This window comes from Catharus ustulatus, chromosome 1, assembly GCF_009819885.2.
Source record: "Catharus ustulatus isolate bCatUst1 chromosome 1, bCatUst1.pri.v2, whole genome shotgun sequence".
Taxonomy (NCBI): Eukaryota; Metazoa; Chordata; class Aves; order Passeriformes; family Turdidae; genus Catharus; species Catharus ustulatus.
This window is the reverse complement of record NC_046221.1, coordinates 116,893,228-116,917,333: the sequence shown is the minus strand read 5'-3', so window position 1 is coordinate 116,917,333 and position 24,106 is coordinate 116,893,228. Positions and strand designations below refer to the sequence as shown.

At 37.3% G+C, this 24,106-nt stretch overlaps 1 protein-coding gene across 7 annotated transcripts in view; it reads right to left on the bottom strand.

Annotated features, from left to right (window-relative positions):
* Nucleotides 1-24,106, bottom strand: part of ASXL3 (ASXL transcriptional regulator 3) — a 130,401-nt gene that overhangs the window by 23,062 nt on the left and 83,233 nt on the right. For 6 of the 7 annotated variants that reach the window (XM_033057926.2, XM_033057936.2, XM_033057945.2 and 3 more), the window contains one exon: nucleotides 20,805-20,968. The exons of the other annotated variant lie outside the window; for it this stretch is intronic. In XM_033057926.2, coding sequence (XP_032913817.1) covers nucleotides 20,805-20,968 — 164 coding nt within the window. The remainder of the gene's footprint in view (nucleotides 1-20,804; nucleotides 20,969-24,106) is intronic. 7 annotated transcript variants of the gene reach the window in all.

Sequence of the window (24,106 nt, the reverse complement as noted above, 5' to 3'; positions counted from 1 at the left end):
ACGGACTCTGTAAAACAGGCATTGCTAACAAGGCATTTGATTACAGCAAGAAAATGATGTGTGTGCTACGGAGTTCCTCAGCAGGATATGAACCTACAGAACTGCTGCCTGTGCTTTCCTGCTATATGGCATTGTTTTGCCAACATGTCATAGAAGTTGGGTTTAAGTGGGTTGGATGTGTAATGTTTCTATACATCTCACGATGTGGGTTATGGAACACATGCATATTAATTACAGGTAGGCTATGACTAATGCTGAAACTAGAGGAAAACTGGAAAGGAGCAGTGAAACAGGCAGCAGAAGCAGCAAGATAATAAAACCAGTGAGGTGAGAAAGGTGATAAAGAACATGTACTTATTGTATAAATCAAACTACTGCAACACATTTTCTTCTTCCTGTACAAATAAATTCTGTCAGAAATACTTAAATTCCACAAGTGATACATTAAAGAGGGATTTTTAAACACCAGCCTCTCTTGCACTTGAACAAACAAATCAGTAAATGGTCAAAACCAGCACTTGCACAATTTTCTAGAAAGGTCAGATGCAAAGTTGTAAAGAAAAGAATCACAACTTACTAATCAAACAACTTTTTGTTCGTCTAAGAAAGGTGTTGAAACTACCTTAAATTTCAACATAAAAGGAGATGAAATAGAAACACTCACTTGCTAACATATGTTCTACTGCAGTCTTTATTAAATTCAAAATTTTTTCTCTAAGCCTGGCAGTGTTTTGAAAAAATAGTAATACAGACATTAAATTATAATAATATTTAACCACACTTAACTGCAGGCTGTGACTGAAAGGTATGGACCACCTGAAACTCCATGGCTCAGCTGATGACAAATGGTGTAGTCATATCACCAACCAGATCAAAAGATCTCATAGGAAAGTAATGATTTGTGGACAATAATTTTCTGTTAAATGAGTAAAATTATCCAACTTATTCTAAGGTCACACCCCTATTAGATTTCATGCAAAGCTGGAATGTACCACAATAGGTGGAAAGAGATTGCCACTTGTCAGCAGCAATCCACTATCAGATTGCATTAAACATAATTTGAAACTGCAGCCAAGTGTGATTGAGCTATTTCACCAGACTGCATAAATGAAGAGCATTATAAAGACTGCCAAGTTATATTACCATGTGAATACAAGAAGAGCAGTATTAGCTTCATTGTAACCCTGTTGCTGTAAGGACAGGAGAAAAGCAAGCATTGCAGGAAGAGCTACCACACCTTTTATTTTTGTTGGCTAATATACTTCAGAAAAAAAAACCAACTTTTTGGGTACAAATTTCTTAACCAAGTTTCAAAAAGAAACTGTGAACCCCAAGCTAAATGCTAGGAAAAGGCCCAAACAAATTCAAATGTGATCTAGTTCACCTGAGAAAAAAGCACAGGCTGGAACTTTAGAATAGAAAGCAAGGTCATGGGTAAAGGTCGTAAGTTCTTGTGGACCAGAAAAACATGCCAATTAGTACGTATCTATAAAAGAAAAAAAAGGAACTCACAAAAGAATAGCAAAAAGGCGGAATTATATTGGTAACCTACAAAGAAAAAATATTATAGGTCAACTAACAATGGAATAACAGTCCATTTGTGAACTGTGTCAAAAAACAGATTCCTACTTCACTGACCACTTTAGGTATAAACTGCAGCAGTTTACAAATACTGAAGAACTATGCCCACAAGAATGAAAAGATGATGTTAAAGATGCTTAGGTTAAGAAATGTAGAACAACAGAACAAGCATGATAGTCATTTCCACTGATGAACTGGCAGAGAAGAGCCTCTCCAGAGACCTGTGTTCACGGGTCCACATAATTAATGGAAGATTTATGTAGCTAGAACAACCAAAATCTAAACACAAGAGCATCCGATGATAAAGAAGGTGGAAATACACTAATTAGTTAGAGGAGAAGCTTACAAAAATCTGTTTTAATACTACATGAAAGAATCATTTCAGGCTTAAACATTATAGAGGGATGTATGAAAGTAGTCATCATTATCTAGACTGGGTACACATATGGATACTAATGTTAAAAATGGAAGAAATAAAGTGCTGTGCAGCCACAGTGACTTTGCCCAACTTGCTTAGGAAATTGAGAGCAAAGAAAACATTTGCTGGGAATGGAACAGGAAGGATTTATTCAACCAGTAAAAGGTCAAAGAGAAAAGGATGAGGACAAAAACGCTAAAGAAACTCATAATGGCCAAAGAGACAAAGCAAAGGAAACAGAAATTTTGAAAATAATATAGAAGGAATAAAGCTCTATGCAGAAAGCAGATACCACTACCCAAACTAAATTAACAAGAAGTTCAATTGTTTAACCATTTTCAGTTCATTAAAGAATTCCACACAGTGAAAAACATTTTGAACAAGTTGGAACAGACAAAACCCAAGTAATTTTGCATCTAGTTGTTTTGAAAGAGTCCATCAGAAACAACAAAACTAAAAAAAAAATTTATGCTTTTTCTCAATACTGTAGTGATGTAAAATCAGGCTAACATTTTTTATGCTCTGTTAAACTCCAAAGGACTAAGAGGTCATCCTTCTACAATGTTAGCTAACAATCTCTACTAAAATATCTTTTTACTTCACCTGGAGAATGTATTTTCACCCGAATCAACAAGTTAAAGTGGAAATTTTGAAGCCATGGAATGTATTTACTTCTCTAAGCTCTGATGGTAGAGATAGCACAATTACCACTAGCTTTAAATTAGAATTTGGAGAAACATGCCAATAAAGCAGTTCTTAAATACACTGTTAATTTTTATAGTATTTTAAAAATGCTGTCCAACAGAGACTGTGTGTTAATGAGCTGGAACAACAAACATTTCTTGGAAAGTTTATGTTTTATTCTGTTGGGCTTTAAATTTCTGCGTTTTTCTGATTAAGCACAATGCTAGAATTATGTTTTCTAATTAATACTTCCATGTAGAATTCACAATGGCTTTTGAAAGTTCTTTTTTTATTGAAAGCAAACAAAAAACCACCCAACCCCAAAACATATCTGTTAAAACCCAGCATCTATTTGCATTACAAAGCAAATGTCAAACACTCTTATCAGAACAAACTGAGTAACCTTTCTAGAACAACTACTTCAATTATTTTCCTCCAAGCTTCACTGAAAGTTGTCTTCTGAAAATAAGGCAGGGACTATGTTTTTAGCTCAACCTAAAGATGTACATTGGTGTTTAGTAAGTATACAGCAATTACTTCATAGGTCTGTACTGGTAGGTTATCTGATTTCGGCTAGAATCTGGAAAGACAAGGAATTAGTCAATCTATTATTTCTATATCTCTTTCAAATAATTCAGATTTCTCCCAATTTATTTATAAAATTTCTAATGATCCATTGTACACAGTTCTCATGTAGTATACTGTATTTCTTACATGAAAGCTTATATTTGAATATCATGCCATTTGACTAGAATCATAGAATAGTTTGAGTTGGAAGGAAACTTTTAAAGACCATCTAAACCAACCCCTCTGCAATGAGCACGGACACACTAAACTATCAGAGGGACACACTCACCATCACAGATCCTCATCCAAACTGACCTTGAAAGTTTCCAGCATGAGGCAGCTACCACCTCCATGGGTAACCTGCTTCAGTGTATTACCACCCTCTTCATAAAAACCTTTCTTCCTTATACATCTAAGTTGAATCAATCCTCCATCAGTTTAAAACCATTACCCCTCAGTCCTACAGCAAGAGGTCCTGCAAGGAAGTTTTCCCCATTTATTTAAAAGGCCTAGCCATCCAAATTCTCTCAGCCTTACAACAAAAATACCAAACAAAATCAAAACCAATCAACCAAAAATAAAAATACAAAAATAATCAAAAAATCAGCAACAGAAGTGAAGATTCATCCAAATGAAGGGCCTAGTACCACTCATTTTCTATAGCCTTTCTAAAAATTGCTACTAACTCTATATTTTATCTCAGGGGAAGAACAATCCTATAATTCACATACTTTCCCAAAGGTATCTAAAAGAAATTATTTACAAAAGATGGAAGATATGAGAAAATACATTTTGATGCTTTTGCATTAAAGCTTCCAAAATATTACAAATGAAAAATTTAGGAGCATTTATATCACACACAGGAAACATTACATTTTATTTATGTGTGCAGAGAGACATCACTGCTGTTTTGTAACATGAATTTGTAACAAATTCAATTCTGGACACCAGCATTCCACTGACCTGCGATTATTGTACAGTGCAGATTGAGCATCTGACATGCAGCAACTTTAGTGACTGACATTCTGAAGGCAGACACTTTAGAGAGCTTTGTGCTCAAGTATTGACTTCATCTACATAATTTGAAATGGGGGAACGAGGACAACAGAGACTGGGTAATGAACCTCAGGAAGGTGTTGGTGGGTATGATACCTGCAAAACCTACCATTTTCACTTTTCATTATGTCCCTCCACCTTCACCCTAAGAGTATGGCAGACAAGAGATTGAGTGGATCAGAAGTCACAAGGAGGCTGTAGGAATCATCATGGAACCTAGGGATCTGTTGATATTTTTATCCACAGTGATAGACATATATTGATAATGAAGTGGTGGTTTAATAGATGCTATAGCAGAATGGTTTTGTCATTTTCAACACACGTTGATGTCCCAAGAAGGTTAGGAGATACGGCAATTGGTGAACAGTGATTGAAAACAGCCCTTGTGGAGGAAAGGAACATGCTCTATAGACAGACTTGTTTATTTCTTCAAAATTTGAATGCTGTATTTATATGCACAGTGCAATAGTATGGGTAAATCAAGTTCAAATAAATCCTGTTCTGTGATCCACTGCCAAAATAAGTTTATTTATAAAAGAAGGGGTTAAAGAAACGGATAATGTGATGGAAGTGGTACATTTATTTCAGTCTTTGATGGTTGAACACCAATGCAAGAACTGCAAATGGTATGTAGGAGGACTTGGAAGATTTAGCTGACAATTGACATTTTTGACTTAACTGGCAAAATGATGATCTCATCATTCATAACTGATAGTAATATAAAAGATTAGGCTTGTTTGTGAAAAAAGAAGAAAAGAAAGAAATGACAGAAGAATTTTTTAAATGTGATTTAAGTAGGCATACTTTCATAAATGCAGAATTAGTTGGAAGAATCCCGAAGAACATGGTGCTGGTGAAAAAGGAGTAAAAAAAAACTGTCACAGTTCTTTAAATAAACAATGCTGACCACATGGAGTGCAAAGCCTCCTGCAAAGGAGTAATGGGGATTGTACAATAAGACCACATTGTCTTAGTTAGGATCTTGCTGTTGATCTCACAGCATGTAGGGAATGGAAACGAGGTCAACTTACTAAGCAAGAATACCACAGCAGAACATGGTATAATGGGCCAAAATTAGACACAGTTGGAAAGGGATACATCAAACTCCAGAAGAAGTAATTCTGTAAGTACGTTAAAAGCAAGAAAAAGATGAAAGAAAAAGTCCACTGTGCAACACTGGGAAATACTAGAGGAATACAGAGACAAAGCTAATGTTAAAAAATCCTTGGTTTTCGCATGAATCTTCACCACAAATCTACTGGGTTGAGCTATTTAATACAATTAATAACAGCATCAAAAGGCAAAAGGGTCAGAACTGACCTTGAACAACAAATATTACTTAAGTGTATTTAAATCATCTAGGCATGATAGTCTAGCCTGTTAAATGCCTAGATAAGAATCTATTTCAGAACTGTTAAAAGACAGATTTTGAAGAAATTATGAATACAAATGCAAAGGTATACATGCTAGTTATACATATATAGCACATATGTATCACCTGTGTCTAAAGAAAGGGATGGAACAGCTAAGGACTTACAGACTTAGCTTCAGAACACCATGGCTTACAATAGACAACCCATTCTTTTTTGTGATACTCTAGGCTGTCCTAAGATACTCATATGGACACATTCTGAGCAGACACAACCCAGAATCTACAGGGGACCTTTAACATTTTGAAGAAGTTAGGGGACCCAAGGAATCTGTGTTTAAGTAGCTTGCTTCTTCCCCCTGTCTTCATGCTCTAGAAGACATGTGCAATGGTTAAAGCACAAGATTGAATCACAGGATCATTTAAGTTGGAAAAAACTTTAGCACGATCTAGTTCAACCATTAACCCAGCACTGCCAAGCCCACCATTAACCCATGTAAGGTATCACGCCATACACAACTGCCCGAAAATTAACCAGGAGTTCAACAACTGCCAACACAGATTTGTCAAGAGTAGGTTACGTCAGATCAGTCTATTTTTTCTCTGGCAGCATAAAAGGCCTTGTGATAGAAGAGAAGCAGCACAAGTTGTGTGTCTTGAACGTAACAATGCAGTGTTGCCTAACAAATTCTTAAGCAAAGTCAGGATATATAAATTGTAATTAGGTCACCAAAGAAATACTCAGAACTCTTTACTCAGGGAACTATTGTTTATTTATTATCAACTGGGAGTCTGTGTATTCAGAGGCATGATAAAAAGATGGAAGTAATTTGAAAATACTATCAGTCAGAGAGCATGTAAAGAGAGCATCAGAATTCTCATGATGGTTTTGTGAATTACTTTGGAAACAACGGGGATAAGCAGGGCATTGCAATAGTGGCAAATGCAAAGTTTGACACTCTTGTATAATACGGAACTAGAGAAATGCAAAATGAGAAAACTATGTGCAGTGGTTCTGTAGAAAAGTACTTATATTGATGGACTGCTACCAAAAATATAAGTCAACCTTGCAGTTGCAAAGAAGGTAAGCACAACACTCTAAGTTATAAACAGGAGTACTGTGTAAAAGCAGAGAAATTACAATAATTTCATGACTATGAGGCGCACCGGATTATAAGGCACACTTCCGGGTGTCAGCAAATTTCTAAACTTTGTCCATGTATAAGGCGCACCGGACTATAAGGTGTACTTTTTTTTTGCAGCGAGGAGCCGCGAGCAACGAAGTAACGAATTAATAAGGGAATCGCGCGATCGCGGGGTTTACTGGCAGGTGCTCAATTTGCAAACATTTTTCTCAGATTGGTGTAGCCTTTAAATGCAGCCCCAGGCGCCCTCCCCACGCCGCAGGCCCCGGCACTCCTGCCTGCCCCTGGCACTGGCTGGCGTGGTTCAGCTCGCGGCTTGATCCCCACACTGGCCACGTGGCTCAGCTTGCGGCCTGCACTTCTGGGTTGGCAAATTTCTGAAATTTGTCCATATATAAGGCACACTGGATTATAAGGCACACTTCTGGGTTTCAATCAAAATTTTAGTCAAAAGAGTGGGCCTTATAGTCGTGAAATTACTGTAGTTTTGCTCTCCTTGGTGTTACTTACCAGTTGAGCTAGAGTAATACACTCAATTCTGACTGATGCAACTCAGAACCCATACAAAATGCAAAAGAGATAAATGAGACTAAGAACAGACTTAAGGTCCTAGATCTACAAAGACTGCATTATTATGGGCTGTTTCTCAAGAAAAAGAAACAGGGACAGCAATCTCCATACTCTACATGTAGATGCCAAAAAGAACAAAAAGTAACAGTCAGAATTGCAGCAAGAGAGATTCAGATCAGACCCTGAGGAAAAAGCTTTCTATCAATGAAAACAATGAAGCACTAGATTTCTTTGGGAGAGGCTGTGAATTCTCTACCACTGAACAGTCAAAAAAAGTTTTATCCAATATAAAGAAAAGCAGGCATTGTTGATTTTGCCTTAGTTTAGAGAAGATGAGATAAATTTTCCTTTTTTACCATGTTTTCTATGTCAAGATGGTATAACAAATTGCCATCTATTACAACATCACTAAAAAACAAAACTAAAAGTGCTCTTGCATATATTTAACTTCGATTGCCAACCTCCAATTTCAAAGAAAAGTGCTTTAAAGTCAGTCCTCGCATTCTGGCTTCCAGGCCTCTAACCTCTTAATGCCCTTCCAGTGAAGTCTATGCAGTCTAATATAATTGACCACAGCTCATGATTCGTTTCTGAAAGAGCCCCTCATTTGGACAGTGTGATCTTCAGAAAAAACACTGCGATTTCATAAGATAATGGCTTTGTTTGCCTGCATGCAATTAAAACTTTAAATTACACTCAGTTTTTGGAGCCATCATTCTCAAACACAAGCCCATTGTATCTGCTACCAGTTATGTTTCATGATGGCTAGAAGGATCCTTACCTATGCATGAACAACTCTTTTACTAGCAGTTGATAACTTGAGCCAGGTTAAAAATCAAGATAGATACTTTCTCCCTTGAGGCTGAGTGTGGCAACCCTGTGGGAGAGATTTCTCATTAAGCCCAAGAGACAGAAATTCTCATTGGGAAATACTGAGTGGTTGCAGAGACTAATATTATAGAGCCATTCATTTTGTCCATACCAGTATTTTAGTACAAGATACTAAAAAGTGAAACAGGACTTATTAGTATATGTGCTCCTATTAGTCTCTGGACTGTTCATGTTGTGACTGACACATTCTTCAGAAACTAACAAGATCTGTTTGCACTTATAAAAGCCTAAATTCTCTACAATAATGCAAAACAATCATTATCCTGTTCACTACTTTGCCTAATGACCTGGGAACCAATTATATCAAGGAGTTATCCACAGTTAGAGCTCTCCTTGTAAAATAATGGCAATTATAAAACTTAACTTCTATCCATCTGCAAAATACTTTTAAGTGAACCCGCATGTATTTCTAAGAAAATAATTGAGTAAGTTTCTCTATTTCCTATAGAATTCTGCTGACTGTTCAAGTATGCCATTACCTATCTAAAAGTCATTTTTCCACTTATACAACTACTATTCAAAAGAGACTGTGATAAATGGGACCAAACTAAAAGAATGGTCTAACAGTTGGCAAGTCTATAATAGAGAATGAGTGTGAATGCACTTGGGTCAAAAGGAAAAGCAGCTGTTGTTGTCACAAAAAATGTCTAAGTTGTGTTAAACAATGGATGCACTTCTGATGGTAGTGTTTCTGCTACACAACTCAATGCTAAGCATTGAGTATTTTACAGCATTTAGTCATATCTAAGTGGTACCATATGGTAACAATATCAGATCAAAGCAGAGGTTGAACTAACCCTTGATAATTGCAAGGAACAGATCATGTAGATAAAGCTTGTGAAAGACCACATAATAGCCAATTACTAGGAAAGCTGTCAAATAAAAGTTTTCTATTTGTATTTAGTTTAGCTGGCATAAGACTGAAAAAGGGAATTTTAATGTCCATAAATAATTCATTCTGTTTGATATAAATGTGGCTACTACTCATATATATGCATCCACCATCTTCTATTTATATCAGTTGAACTGTGGCAACAATCAATACTAAATTTTAGTATGCAAAAGACTTCCATGGGTTAGTTGTCTATTTTATGAAATACAGCAGCTGATTGTATTAAATTTGATGCTCTTCACTTTTAATTTTGTTCCGGTAGATTAAAAAGCTCAAGTCCAGTAATTTTTCTTTAGACATTTTTATGGCTTGTGAAAATTTTAGTGCCCTCCCCTGAGTTCTTTCCACAGCTTCTGAACTAAACAGGCCACGCTTAATATTGAAGATGATGACTTAATAGTATTTTGTTTAGTGTAGCCTTTCTGGTGTTGTTGTTGCTTAAAGGTTGACGGAACAGATGTCTCTGCTGAACTGTCCATAATCATGACCATATTTTCTTTTCAAATTTGATTTAGAAACTGTAAATGGAATAATTCACATAATTTCCAGTACAAAATGGTATATGATTTCCTACACAAAGAATTTGATTTCCTAAATCAAAGAATGGTTTGAGTTGGAAGGGACCTTAAAAGCTCATCTAGTTCCAGCTCTCTGCTCTGGCCTGAGACAACTTCCACTTGGCCAGGTTGCACAAAACCCCATCCACAGGAAGCACCTGTACATGTGATAGATAACCCACCAAGTATAGATAATCTATCAAGTTAAGGCACAAGCCTTTCATTCATCTCCTAGACCTGAGAGAATCACATTGAAAGTATTAACATGTTTGTGTTATTGAACTACAATAGTACACTTTAGGTAGAAATAAAAATCAATTCGTTTTTAATATCTCCAAGGATGGACAACTCACAACCTCTCTAACAGTGCCCTCAACAGCTTGTGGCCTCACTAAAAAGACTTCTACTTCATGTCCCTATGAAAGGTCCTGCCTTTTGTTTTGTACCTACTGCCTCTGGTAATGCTACATCCTTTTATACACATAGGTAAAACTGCCCCTGGCCCTGCTCTTATCTAGGCAAAGTCCCACAACTGGACAAGGTACTCCAGGTGTGGTCTTACAGTGCTAAGTTGGATGGGATGGTCTGTTAAACTCACATCACAATGGCATTCATGCCACTGCCTCTTCTCTGATCCCAGCCCGTAAAATCTGAACCAGACTGTAATCCACCCTATAGAAGAGGTGGAGGCACACATCAGCATGTGTCCACACACATGGTGATCCCTTTGAGGGCTACAATCACTCACCATTTTCTTCTCTGCCTGTCTTTTGTTTCAAGAGAAGCAAAAGCTTGCCAACAGTTCTGATATACATAAAAAAAAGAAGGAAACAGAAAGCCACGGTTTAATGCTGGAGAAAAGCAAAAAAGGAGGGGAGTGAATAGTTAAGGAGTCAGTAATTACCAAGTTTAGTACAAAACATTGATGATTTCAGGTCCTGAGGACACAGATGGTAGGAAAGTGGAAGAAGTAATGCAGTTGAAGACACAGAACATTTTTAAAAAATAGGCAGGCCTTGCAAAAACCCACAGACACAATAGGATAGCAACTCTTCTTTGCCTGAAGATAAGGAACACTGAGGCTCATCTCAAACAGAAAAATGAACACATTTACACAGTGCCCTGACTGATGAAAAATCTATCCTTTCTTAAACAAGTTACCAGGTATTTAAAGCCAACAGTGGAGGAGTTTCTGAGTAGGAAGTATATAAACAGGAATATAAGGGAAATACTTCCAACAAGATGCAACTACCAGGGCCTTTTGCTGTTGTGACCACAAAGTATCTACAGTAACACTGAGAAATAGATGAACGGTAAGAGATACATCCAACACTATATATATATATATATATATATATATATATGTATATGTAAATACAGCAAACAGAAACACAGAGTCTGACTCAGGAGCTGCTGCCAGAACAACAAAGTCAGCCAACACAAGCCCAGGTCTGGGGACATGACATGGATAGGTCATCCTATGGCTCTCTCAGCAATTCTGATCTATCTCAGCTTAGGTGTTCATGTTCGCTTTGTATAAGCACTCTTCCATGGGTCTCACCTTTTCACAGTAAAGAGTAACATGATCCAGAATATGGTTAATTTTCTCTAGTTCTGAATCTTTATAAGTAAAGCTCTTTGTCATTCCCACCTGATCACTGACATAACATGAACAGTCTGCCTTCAAATACAAAATGAAAAGACAGATTTTGAAGACAGATGGTGAATGTGATTCTGAGTATTACTTTAGTCCTGTAAAAAATAAGCAGATTAAACTTAGAAGTAAAACATCAAAGGATGAAAAAGAAAATATCTACTACTGTAGGAATAATTGCTTTAGACATGAGGAGAAAAGCAAGAAGCATTTTTAGAGAAAGAAACAAAGACCTTTTCCATCTTCACTAAAGTGGGAAATATGCCGAGTAAGACTGAAGAATTGCAAACATATGTTTCCAAAATGAAATGTGACTTGTTAATTTAGACCTTGTCTAAATCAAGAAGACAAGTGGGATAGCTATATTCATTCCAATACACTGTAGTGTCAAAAAAAGACAATAGAATCCAATCTGTTTGAGCTCAGATGCAAGAAATTAGATGAAGAATTTTAGGCGAGTAATAAATCTGACAAAATGAAAAGATAAAGCATGTTTTAAAGTGAAACAAAACCCATGCAAAATAGAAAAAAACCTATAACATGCAGCAAACAGTACTGTCTAACTGCATTCAAATTCTAGAAGTAACAATTAAAACCCCTTTTTTCTAATACATAGTTCATGTAATTAGTGAACCCAAGCATGTTAGAACACATAAAAAAAAGCAAGTATTTATAAAGGTACTAGAAAAGGCATATAAGCCTGGGGGGAAAATAGGCAGAAAAGCATATATGGATTTTGATCAAGGCAAGCATGTATGGAACTTGTTTAATGAAAGATGACTCTGAGAAAGTTAAACATTATTAAATTATCCAAGAATGTTCATATTTTGTGGAGAGTGCAGGAAAAGGGATATAAACAACCAGGGTCTATTCACTTAGCTTTTAATAATAAAATTATAGATATATACCTTTGAGCCCAAGAAGCAGAAGGTGAGGGGAAGATACATGTAAGTAATTTCTGATGACTGTCAAAAATAAAAATCCTGCATTCAATCCCTTTCCTCTAGGCATTAGAAAACACTGCCTTTCTATAAAAAAAAAAAAAAAAAGAAAAAAAAGAAAAAAAAAGAAAAAAAAATGGCCGCATGTCCTTAACACAAGAGAGAACAAGCTAAATCTGAGATTAAATAATTCAAACAATAGTAATGTTCTGAAATAATTAGGAAAAAAGTCTCAACTTTTTTTTTGCCTTTTGTATTTAAGCTAAACAAATATACTGGAAAAGGGTGAGGGGAGGGAAAGGCAAGGGGAGAGGCAGAGAGAGGGTGGCAGTAAGGGTGAAGAGGAGGAGAGTGCTGCAGAAGCACGGATGGATCACTTCTGCTTGCTCTTCCTTTTGCCGCACCTGCATCCAACATCCTGTTTCAAGTCCTCGTCTGTCTCCAGATTCAGACTGGTAAGGAATGTTCTGTTCTCCATCTAACTCCAGCACAGCCCTACAGTGTCAACACTGGAGGCACTGCAGACCGACTCCCATCACTTAATTATCAGCACTTTGCAAGGGAGGCGCAGTTTGAGCGCTACACACTGCAGTACTGCAGTGCATCTTTAGCAGCCACATAACTTGGAGCATACCAGTCTCTTGTGCCCATATACATTACCACTTATGTCCACACATTAGTTATACTCTCATAACACAGCTCCTAGCACAGTCTTTTAAAAAGGCACTTCTGTGAGGCACTTACTTTCCCACTGGAAGGGAGCTGCTTTATCACTTCTCTTTTTAAAGTACTAATAATTCTGTCAAATGTAAATGGAACTTGTATTGCATACAGAGTCCTCTTTTTTTAAGCACTAGCAGCTGTGCACTGTACATTAGAAAACTTGCTTCAAGGGAACAAGAGGGGAACAAAAGCTTCACTAGTCTGCTTCAGAAGAACAACCTTGAGTGAATGGCCCCTCACACATCAGAAGGACTTATGGGAAAGGATGCTGCAGAGACAGCTGTGGGTCTTGTATTTTTTAGCTTTCAGAGGGCATAGCACCATTGCTGTGTCCTACTAGATGTTCCAACCGAGTTTAGCCTTGCTACAGACAAAAACAAATGCAATAGCTCTGCTAACAGCTCTGCAAAAAGTGTTCTTAAAGGTGAGATGTGTTTTAAGTGTGACAAGAGCTTGTAACTAGGCATTAGAAATCAAAAAAGAACTTCCGCAGCATGGATACGGCATGGTGGAAAACTGATTCATACTTCAGAAACACAGTGACCAAGCCTGCAGAAATATGAAACCATGACACTTAATCAAAAATGTAAAGCTTCCTATTCACATATGTAGATGTACTGATGCTGAGAAGGACCTCTAGGGATTACCGCAAACAAGCAAACAAGAATTCCATTACCACATCAATCAGAGCAGCCAGATTGCAATGCAATTGCACTGAGCCTTTCTAGACTGCCTAGGGAAGCTGAAAGAGTAGCTTTCTTGCAGCTAAAGACAACTGGGATTTTGAAGTAAAATGCTTCAGCTTTCAACTCACGTAAAGTGAAACTGATGTTTGCTGTTAATACATGACTGTGAAATACACACATACACCATCCACAGAGGTGTGTTAGCTAAAATAAGTATTGACTCCCTGCATAAGGCCAGGAGGTCAGCTAGGGGTAGTAACCTGTCTGAAAACCCTTGGCTAGCTCAGCTCAGGAATCAGACCCAGCATCTTACTGAAAAGGCAGACCCAGAATCTTATTGAAAAGATTAAATCATTGGAATTTTTTCATATATCTATTCTGCATTAAAACTACCCTAATAAAGCTGTAAAAATAAAAGCACATTATAACAACACCATGCTGTCTACATCAACCAGTAAAACTGAAGAAAAAATGTCAGCTAAAGGGAGGAAAGTGACATAAAATGACCTTCAATTACTGCACACACAGGGGTGCCAATTTAACAGCTTTTTAAATCTGCTTAGGTGCAGATGACATATGTTACATTTAACCTTCAGTTGCAAATGTTCTCCTCTGAACTAAATGCTTTTGTCATAACGATAAAACTATTTCAGTGTAAAACTCAAACATTTACAGGAACATAATAATAAATATTTGAAAGCTACTGATGATAGAGAATGGAAAAGGACATAGCTAAAAGGTTGTAGTATCAGCAAAAAAGGCAGCTAAGATAAGGTAGGCATTTAACTACCACTACACAATAATTCCATGTGGAGAAACATAAAATGAACCTGGAAGCAAATAATACACACAGCACTAATTTCTGCAGCTGGTCTTTTTATAAAGAAAATTCTGCAAAAATCCAATGGCAAATACAATCCTCAAGCACTGATGAAGTTAATAAAACAAGCAGGGAGATGGTTACATTGCTACAAGAAACAGACTGTGAAAATCAAGCTTCACTTACTCTTTTCTAATAAAAAACTAATATACAGTAAGATCCATACTAAATACTAAGTGTTCAGAATGTCAGATACCAGACTTCTCTTTTTGACTTTTACAAGTGAAAGAATATTTTGTATTACTCATAACCCACTCTCCACCACAGAATTCCAACTGATGTGCTTGGGAGTAGGAGCAATTTGTGAACATAAAAAAAAAAAAAGGTTATCTTTTGCTATCATTGCTCAAATTGAAGGAACAGATATTAAGCTGATTCATACTGCATGAAAACAAAGAGGTTGGAGTTGGAATTCCGTAGATAACCTTTCCCAAAATTACTTCTTATTATTTTAAATGGAACAGAGTAAATCACTAACTGACATCACCCTGTGCCTTTTTTCAATGCAAAGTGTGAAGGAATTTTTACAAGGTGACAAACTGCACCAAGCTAAAATGAAGAAGTCAAGACAGAAATGCAGAACCTGTGCTGACCTTAAAAAAAAAGGATGCTGTGATGTGATTGCATAGCAATATTAGCACTGACCAAGAGAAAGAAATTATTTTGGGATTCGCTGATTTAGAAATCAAAAGGAAGATAATAAGGTGGGTTTTGGCACATTCTAGACTATTTTGATTTGTAAATCATGCTTTTCTTTTTAGTAGACTGACCTACTACCAACCTGAAATATTCATAGGCCTTTCTGCAATACTATATGACTTAAGTAATCTTTAGGGATACTGAATTTTCTAATTTAAGTAACTGGCTTGATTATCTATAAACTGTAGATAAAAGACAGATAACTGTTAAATTTCTTACATTAAACAAGTAAAGCTGATACAAGATATAACTACTACTGGGATTTCCTCTACTGTTTTGAATGTTCATCCTAAATAGATTTGGTCTGATAAAATGGCAGTGCTACCTAACACACGTCTGAGGTGGCTTTGAAGTATTTTTGTAGGAATAAGTTCACATCCTATGTGAAAGGGTGGGGAAGGTGCAAATCACAAGAGACTCAAAAGAGCCCAGTATTACCAGAAGAGAAAATGCAAGATGGAGTGAAATTCTCAAAGATCAGGAAGGTGTTAAGCAGTCATAGAGTCTGAAAAGACCCACTTTTTTTCAGAGCGTTGAGGAAATAACATTTTATTTAGCTCTCTAAGGATTAGCAAAATCATTTCAGCTTTCTGCTACTCTTCAGATAATGTTACACTTCTCTTCCTGGAAGCTAAGCAGGTGGGAGTGTTCCCCTTCCTTTTGCCTATTCCCCAGTGTTAAGAGGAGGAATTTGACCACTCAGAAGCACCAACAAGGAAAGCTGGTGTAGACACAACATGACCAACTGCCATTCATTTTCAGCAACCTATTGTACAGACCTGTTGCACAATATACATTGTTTAACTAATATTTAACAACTCAGTGATGCCATATTGGAATCTAGATATGGAGAGAAACTTCCTATTTTGAAGGTATTTGCTGAGAGGTGGTCAAGAAGGTTTCTGTTAAATGTAATTATCAGTTTGATGTATCAATATCAGAAGTAGGTATTTGATGAAAAATCCATTGTTCTTCAGCTGTAGAATGTTCTAATTAGAGTTGTAAAGAAAAATACTTTGCTTGAATTTGTGATAACTGAAATACCTTGTGCACGGACTTTTCTTTCCACATAGTTTCTATACCTGCATGTTTTCTGTATTTCCAACTCAGCCATAGAGGTCCCCCAGGGAATCACCCAACAGGTTTCTGTATTAGCTGAGCTTCAAGGTTTTGAGTCTTTGAATCCAAACAGATTAATGAAGAGCTGAAAATCTGGATGTTCAAATTCCAGTCATGAGGTTCCAGCTATGCAGTGATGCAAGATCTTGGAGCAGTCTGCTAAACAGACAAGTCTGGGACACGGCTGCTTCTCAGGTACTGACCTCTTCTCTGTGGTGACCAGTGACAGGACCCAAGGGAGTGCCCTGAAGTCATATCAGGGGAGGTTTAGGCTGGATATTAGGAAAACGTTCTTCACCCAGAGGGTGGTTGGGCACTGGAACAGGCTCCCCAGGGAAGTGCTCACAGCACCAAGCCTGACAGAGTTCAGGAAGCGTTTGGACAATGCTCATGGTGAGATTCTTGAGGCTGTCCTGTGCAGGGTGAGAAGCCTGACTGGATGATCCTCACGGGTCCCTTCCAACTCAGGACATTCTTTGTTTCTGTGATTTGAACAATGTCTACATACTTATTTCCTCTGAGCTCAAATCAAAACAAATAAAATCCTTGATAAAATGCATCTACCATAACTGCCAATTTGCTCCAATTTCTTTTATAGGCATTTTGAATACAGAAAATTACACATGGTCTCATTGCTACTGATATAAAAATTAAACTAATATGCAAGCTGAAATCAATTTAAATTGTAATCATAACTCATGATACAGTTTGTCTTTTCCAAAGGGGAAAAAAAGGCAATGACCCTATTCTTCCACTTTGACAAAAATCTAACTGAAGCAGGAAAAATGACAGCATGAACATCAGAAGAATTGTTCTCAACTTCTTCCATTCTGGGACATCTTTCCTAAGGTTTTCTGTTCCATGGGCTTCAATAGCTCCCTGATAGCAACCACAAAACTTGAAAGAAAGGTCAGAAAACACATCCCAACAAGCTCCTAACTTGTCCCTGAACTTTTCTTGAACACATTAGACTAACCAAGGTTGAGACAGAAGTCATTCATTTATAATAAACACTTGCATGTAAAAAACCAGAAAACCTCAACTCCCTTAACTAATGGTTTCTAAAAATGCTTATTCAAACTGACACATGCATGACAAGTTTTGGCTGAATACGATTTAAGGAGGTGGAGTTATACCACCCAGAAAAATGGTGTTTATGACAGAAATGACAAAGAATCATTCATCATGGGGTTTTTCTATGTGAAGCAGTAATAAAGCCTAAATGAAACTGCACTTCATTAGTAATTTATTTCACAGATCACTATATATACACAAATAGCATAACTCTATTACATTTTTATAGTGCCATTTATTACAGTACTTCACATACTATATCCACATGGCAACACAGAAATGCAGCTTTCTCTGGGGAAGACAACAGCAGCCAACTGCAGAGCAGCACACAGGGAGGAAACACTTCTGAGCCAGAAGAGCAGAAATAAGAATTTTCAGAGGAATTAAGGAAAGGACAATGTAAAAAAATAAAGCCGGACCCCCAGTGATGTGCAGATAACTCAAAGAATAGTGTTGCACCATTTTTGCTTGCCTGTTGCCCCATTTGATTTAGTAAGTAGAAATCCTTGGCTTGTTCAGTCAGAGTGACCAACATCATAGACTCCCACTAGAGCTGCCTGGTTAAAATTCTCTCTCCTTTTACTTGATCTTTAAGCACTACGTGGGTACTTTTCACTTGCCACGGGGAGGAAAAGAACATCAGTTCAATTGCTTTCATCAGTCTGTACCTGGGATGCCACACTTCAGGCATAGCCAAGGACATATTCTCAGATATCAAGAAAAGACATGCACTTATTTCTCTGCTAAGACTTCTGCAAAGTGAGGGTTGAGGGCTATTCCACTCTGCACCAAAAAACAATTTTCAAACTTTCACACTTAGAGGTCAAACATTTCCATTAAACTTCCAGATGACTGGTGACTCCTGCCTTCCAAATGAAGGTGAAAACCTGGTATGCTACACAAACCCACAGAATGCTGTGAGAAGATGACTGACAGAAGGACACCTACAAATGTCTTGTCACAACATCTGCTTGTGAAATAACAGTGTCCAATTATGTCTGATATAACATCTTACATGCATTATGTGAATGCTTTTTGAAATAGAAGTTTAAAAAAATGCACTGCTTTTAACTACTGAGGCATGTTTAAATTCAACAAATAGTCTCTTGATTTTCTTGCCAAAAAACTCTGCTGTAAGAACACTGATAAGAAGGTAAGTGGCTTGTCAGTCGTAGATACTCCACTTTCAAAAATAAATCTTAAAGTAAAAAACTTCTAAATAAAGACCCCAATACTTGAAATGTAATTTATGAACATTTTGTCTTTGATGGTTGGAGAGAAAACATGATGTTACCTAGTACATTTTTAAAATCTTTTCTGATGGATTCACTAGATAGAGGACAAAAAATCAAAACTATCAGAAAAATATTTGCTGGGCACTGAGTTAAAATTTTTTTGACAGCAGGGAAAAAAGTTTTCTTAAAACTTCTCTATATTGACTTTGACTGTATTGTGGGAGCTTGAGAATAACTACATTTATGTTATTTCTCCTAGAGATCTTGTTCTAATGTTCTTTTTCAAGCATTCTGTTATTAAATGCTGAATTACGGTCCACAACATACAGTATCTACAGTAAATTCACTAATACAAGCCACACTGAGTATAAGCCGCACTCTGGGTGTTGGCAAATATTTCATTCTTTGTCCATAAATAAGCCGCACCTGAATATAAGCCGCTCTGTCGTTCGCAGCGAGGACCCGCGTGCAACAAAGTTGCCAATTAGTAACAGAATCGCGGCAGGGCGGGGTTTACTGGCTCAACTAAGGCTGTGCAGGCTCGGCCCGCTAGGGGCTGCCGACGGGGCCAGGTGGCCCAGCCCAGCGTTGCCGCTCAGCGGGACCAATGGGGGCCAGCCACCGCTGCCACTGGGCTCGGTCACCACGGCCCGGCTCTGCCCCGCGGTGGCAGGCAGGGACGGAGCCCCCCGCCGCCTCCCTGGGCCGCGGCAATGGCGGCGCGGGGCCCCCCCGTCTCTCCCCCGGGCTGTGGTAGGGAGCTCTCCCGCCTCTCTCCCCGCCCCCCGTGCTGCCTGCAGGCAGCCAGGCTCCACCCATGGTGCAACAGAGTAGCAATTTGTAACAATCGCAAAATGCCGACTTTGCAGCAGCTCGGCTCGGCACTCTGGCTGGCACTTCTGAGGTTGTAAATGTCAGAAAATTATTCACATATTAGCCGCTCCTGAGTATTAGCCGCATTTCCGGTTTAGGAGCAAAATCTTAGTCAAATTGGTGCAGCTTGTATTCGTGAAATTACTGTAATTTGATAAGAGGCTGAATAAATGTGCATCAATACAATTTTTCTTTCTCTTTTTGTGTCATATTGAACTTCTTCACCCTGCTTTAGTGGTAGAATAACTACTAACAGTTTAACAAATAAAACCTACCAATACTGAAATGAAATACTGATTTCAGATGCAGGTTTTAATTGCTCATAAGTGATCTGCATTCTCTAGTTACTATATTAAAAGAGGGACACTGACCATCTGCAAAAAATATAATGCCCTGTTTGGGTAAATTAATGAGTCTGAATTAAGTGCATGAGTATTCCCCATTGAAACTGGTAAGGCTGTTTGAATCCCTAAGTGAGGCAAGTGAGTAAATGAAACCTCTTTTCTATTTTAACTACTAGACATGCCGGAAAGATTTTTTTCCCTCACTCTAAAAAAAACTCTGCAATCTGACCAACAAATGCAGGAAGGACTGGACATTATAGAAAAGTCATGAAACTGAAATTTTATTTCCAGCCTGTTACTGTCCAAATCATTCTCCTCAACAGATCTGAGCACACAGACATAAGCTCTGGAGAAGATATTCTTTGTAAAAAGTGTGAATGAGTGGATTCAGTGCACTGGAGCTGAGAGATCACACACAACTTTGTGTGAAAGGAGAAGAGCAGGAGAACAAACAGAACTAATATTGACCTGTACATTGCTGGCAGAGCACCAAGGAAGATCACAGGTGAAAAGAGACTCAAAATAAAGAAAGTCTTCAAAATGAGAAGTTTATCTTCAACACCATAGGCAGAAAAGCTAATTAAGTGATTTGGCAAGTTCAAAAGATTTGCTGCCCAGTTTCCATTCAGTCAAATCAGGGAACTGCAGAGTTTTCAGGAAGCAAAGAAGCAGGAGCTGGTTTTCATAGATAAACTTTACAGTCATTCTACATCTAACAGTTATACTTTAAAAAGTATGGAGATTTTCTAATTCTTTCTGGAACGATTCCTAGTCAATCAAATCAGCCTATATGAACACACTGTAAAAAGTCTCATTAAAAATAAAATATTTTATGATGCTACTTACCTGCCTGTCTACTTCTGGAAGCAAAAGCAGGAGGTATTGTTGAAAATGCTGAGGTAAAGAAGCAAAGGTGTGTTTATTTATTAAAGCCCTCAGGTTAGTGTTCACTAGAATAGATCCCGGTGTTTCTATGTCAATATCCTCAGCTTTGGTCCATTTCAAATGTCCTGGAGTAAATAAACAGAAATAACTTTAAACATAAATAAAGGAAGAGAGTAGGAACAAGTCTTCTTTTTAAGTTTTTAGTTTTATTGTATAATACAATAAGCTCTAGAGAAATGGTACTCTGAGGAGGGTGACACAGCCTTTTCTAGGTGTCCTAACAGTTTCTGCATTTGTATAATAAGAAGTATTTTATATTTATCTCTTGAATATAAAATATTTTTACTTTATATTCAAGAGACAAAATGCATTTGTCTCTTGACCTCTTATGTTCCAGGCAACATCAGAGCTGACATACTCTTACTTCCAGCTTGAGACCAACTCAACTCAACAGCTGCAGAAAATAATCCTGTCATGTCATCAACAATAATTATATAAGCACCTATTTTCAAGCAAAAGGCTGTATGATGAGGCTGATGTGAACTAATCATTATGGACAGCTTCTCTTTTGCCATCAGCAGTACCCTGTGGCCTACACAACTTATCCCATTGCACCTGCTAAAACCACCTAAATGAATAGGAAGTGATCAAAGAGATGAGAATATTTAGTATGTTAATGTCTGAAAACAAAAGCATTTTTCAGAATTTTCCCAAGAACTGATGATCTAAAATGATCAACACACAGAAGGTAGCAGCAGGAATTGTGAGATTAGTAAACAGGGTATGTGGGGAATGATGCAAACCCGGGAGTAAGATAAAGACTCAGCAGAGGGAAAGGGGAAAACACATATGGTTCATGCACTGCACTACAAAATAATGTCTTCTTACTTTACAGCGGACAGAAAGGCTATCAGCTTGAACTCTCACACAGTAAAAAATATATCTGCTAAGATACTGGGGAAAGAAAGCTTTCAACCACCAAGAAAAGGAGATGCTGGATTAGATCCATAGGGAAATATTACAGTCTCCATCAGCAAAAATCTTTTAAGAATATGTTAGACAAATACCTGTCAGTCATGACAGATGCATATCTGATTTTGACCTATGACTGATGAACAAATTAGATGATCACTGGAGAGCCTGTCTGGTCTGATTTTGTTAGTATTTCTAGAATAATATTTAGAAGATACTTTTTAAAGTTTCTTAAAGAGCTACGTGCTTCAAGGTATTTAAATACTGCTACAATCCTTTTTTTCCTCTGAATACTAACTAATATCAAAGTCAAGTGGCTGGAAAAACTCAAAATCTTCTAACACCTCCCAGGAAACTTCAGGTTTCAGTCTGTTGTACTTTAAAATATTTCCAAAATGGTATAAGAGGGGCCTGAACTATATAAAGCACACACTCCACCAGAATCTCTAAAAAAATAATTAAAAATTATTCCACCGCTATGTTGAATGATGGCATTTGGCATTTGCATAGGATTTCTCACCAACAATTAAAACTGACACGTTAAGAAAAAGAAATATGTTTTAGAAATGAAAAAATGTGGGCATACTGATTATTAGGAATGTCTAAAATGCTACAAGCTACTTAACAGTAACATTAATAGAAAGAATGCAATTATGCTTTAGATTTATTAGAGGACCTACAGTGGTCTCTTCTCTGGAAGTCTGTAACTACAAAATACACATATGCAAGAAAATGAAGATTTGTAAATTCTAAAAGCTCCATTTCAGTTACAGCCTCTCGTAAACATTCTTGTAATTTTATTTTATTTTTCAGCAGCCAATAGTAACTGAATGAGACAAGGACTACTTTGCACTCAGCACAGGATAACCTTTTCCAACACATATTTCTAACATACTCTATTTCAGCAAAGACTCCATTACCAACAAATGAATGCCCTGTTATACAGGACAATTGCATGGAAGAAGTGCCCATTTTCATGAATGCATCACAATAAATTATTCTCACCATCTGTTCCACCCACTAAATATAAATGTAAAAAGAACACAGTCCCTGAGCATAACATAAGTTGTATGAGGTATTGAATTTTAATGCCTGTATGTATATTCTCTTCTTTAATAAATACAAAATACATATCCACATCTTCTAAGTGACTCCAAATTAGAGTAACATTTTCCCCAGCTAGTGCTTCACATCCTATGGGAAGGAATACACACAGAGATAATCCAAACTGAAATAAGATACATGACTGCAAAATCAGTAATCTCCTCCAGCGGCAGATATTCTCATAGCATGAAGAGCCCAAGACAAAGAGTCAAACCTACATTTTCTGATTTATTTGACTTGCTATCACATACAAGAATACTATGGAGGTTTTATCATCTTCAGGAAGAAATGTGTGTATTGCTTCTAAGTCAGTAGCAAACTGTGGATGCCCACCACAGTCCTGTTTAAAAAAAAAACCCTCTAAATCTGTTCAGAAGAACAACAAATTATCACTTCTGCACACCTAAGGGTAATTTAGGACCTGTATAGCAGGTCCCAAATTTGTAATAAGACTTAGTGAAATATCTGGGAGCAACGTGGAAGTATGACACTACTGCATCAGTAATCACAGTTCTGAGAAGAATTTATTACAAAACATGTGCAAATGCTTTTTTATGTTGTTTTCCACAGAGAAAGACATTTTGAATCTTCATATAGTTCAGGGGTATCACTGTCCAGATCACAAACAGAAGCTGTAAGATAAGAGAGAAACTCAGGCTTGCAGCCTTGGAAAATAAGAGTTTAGTCTTCAATACAGAGAATTAATCATAAGGAGATGGGAGCACCATGGTTCTACACTAAGGTATAAAAATTAAAACAGAAAAAGGACAGAAACGACACAGCAGGCAGAATCTGTTAACTAAAAAGGGGAAAAAAGTAACCAGATTTAATCAGAGCTCAGAAAGTCTACCAAACATGACATGTAGTGAATTTTGGGCAGATCAACAGAGTTTCAGACAATCAAATATCTGAGTCTGAATTGTGCACTATACAGGATCCTGGACCAATTCCCCGAGCTGCTCTAAAACTGCACTTTTATCATCCCAAGAAATGTTGTGTCATGAGAGAAACATTTCAGCAGGTAAAGAACAGAAACCCTTAAACCTTATACAAAGTTCCCTGCACTCCATGTGTGGTGTTCCAAAAGGCCAGCAGATTTGTTTTCCAAAATCCACCAAAAAACCCTGAATGAATTCGTTTGATATCATCAGCCAAGAGTTGATGTCATATCTGAAGATGGGGAGGAA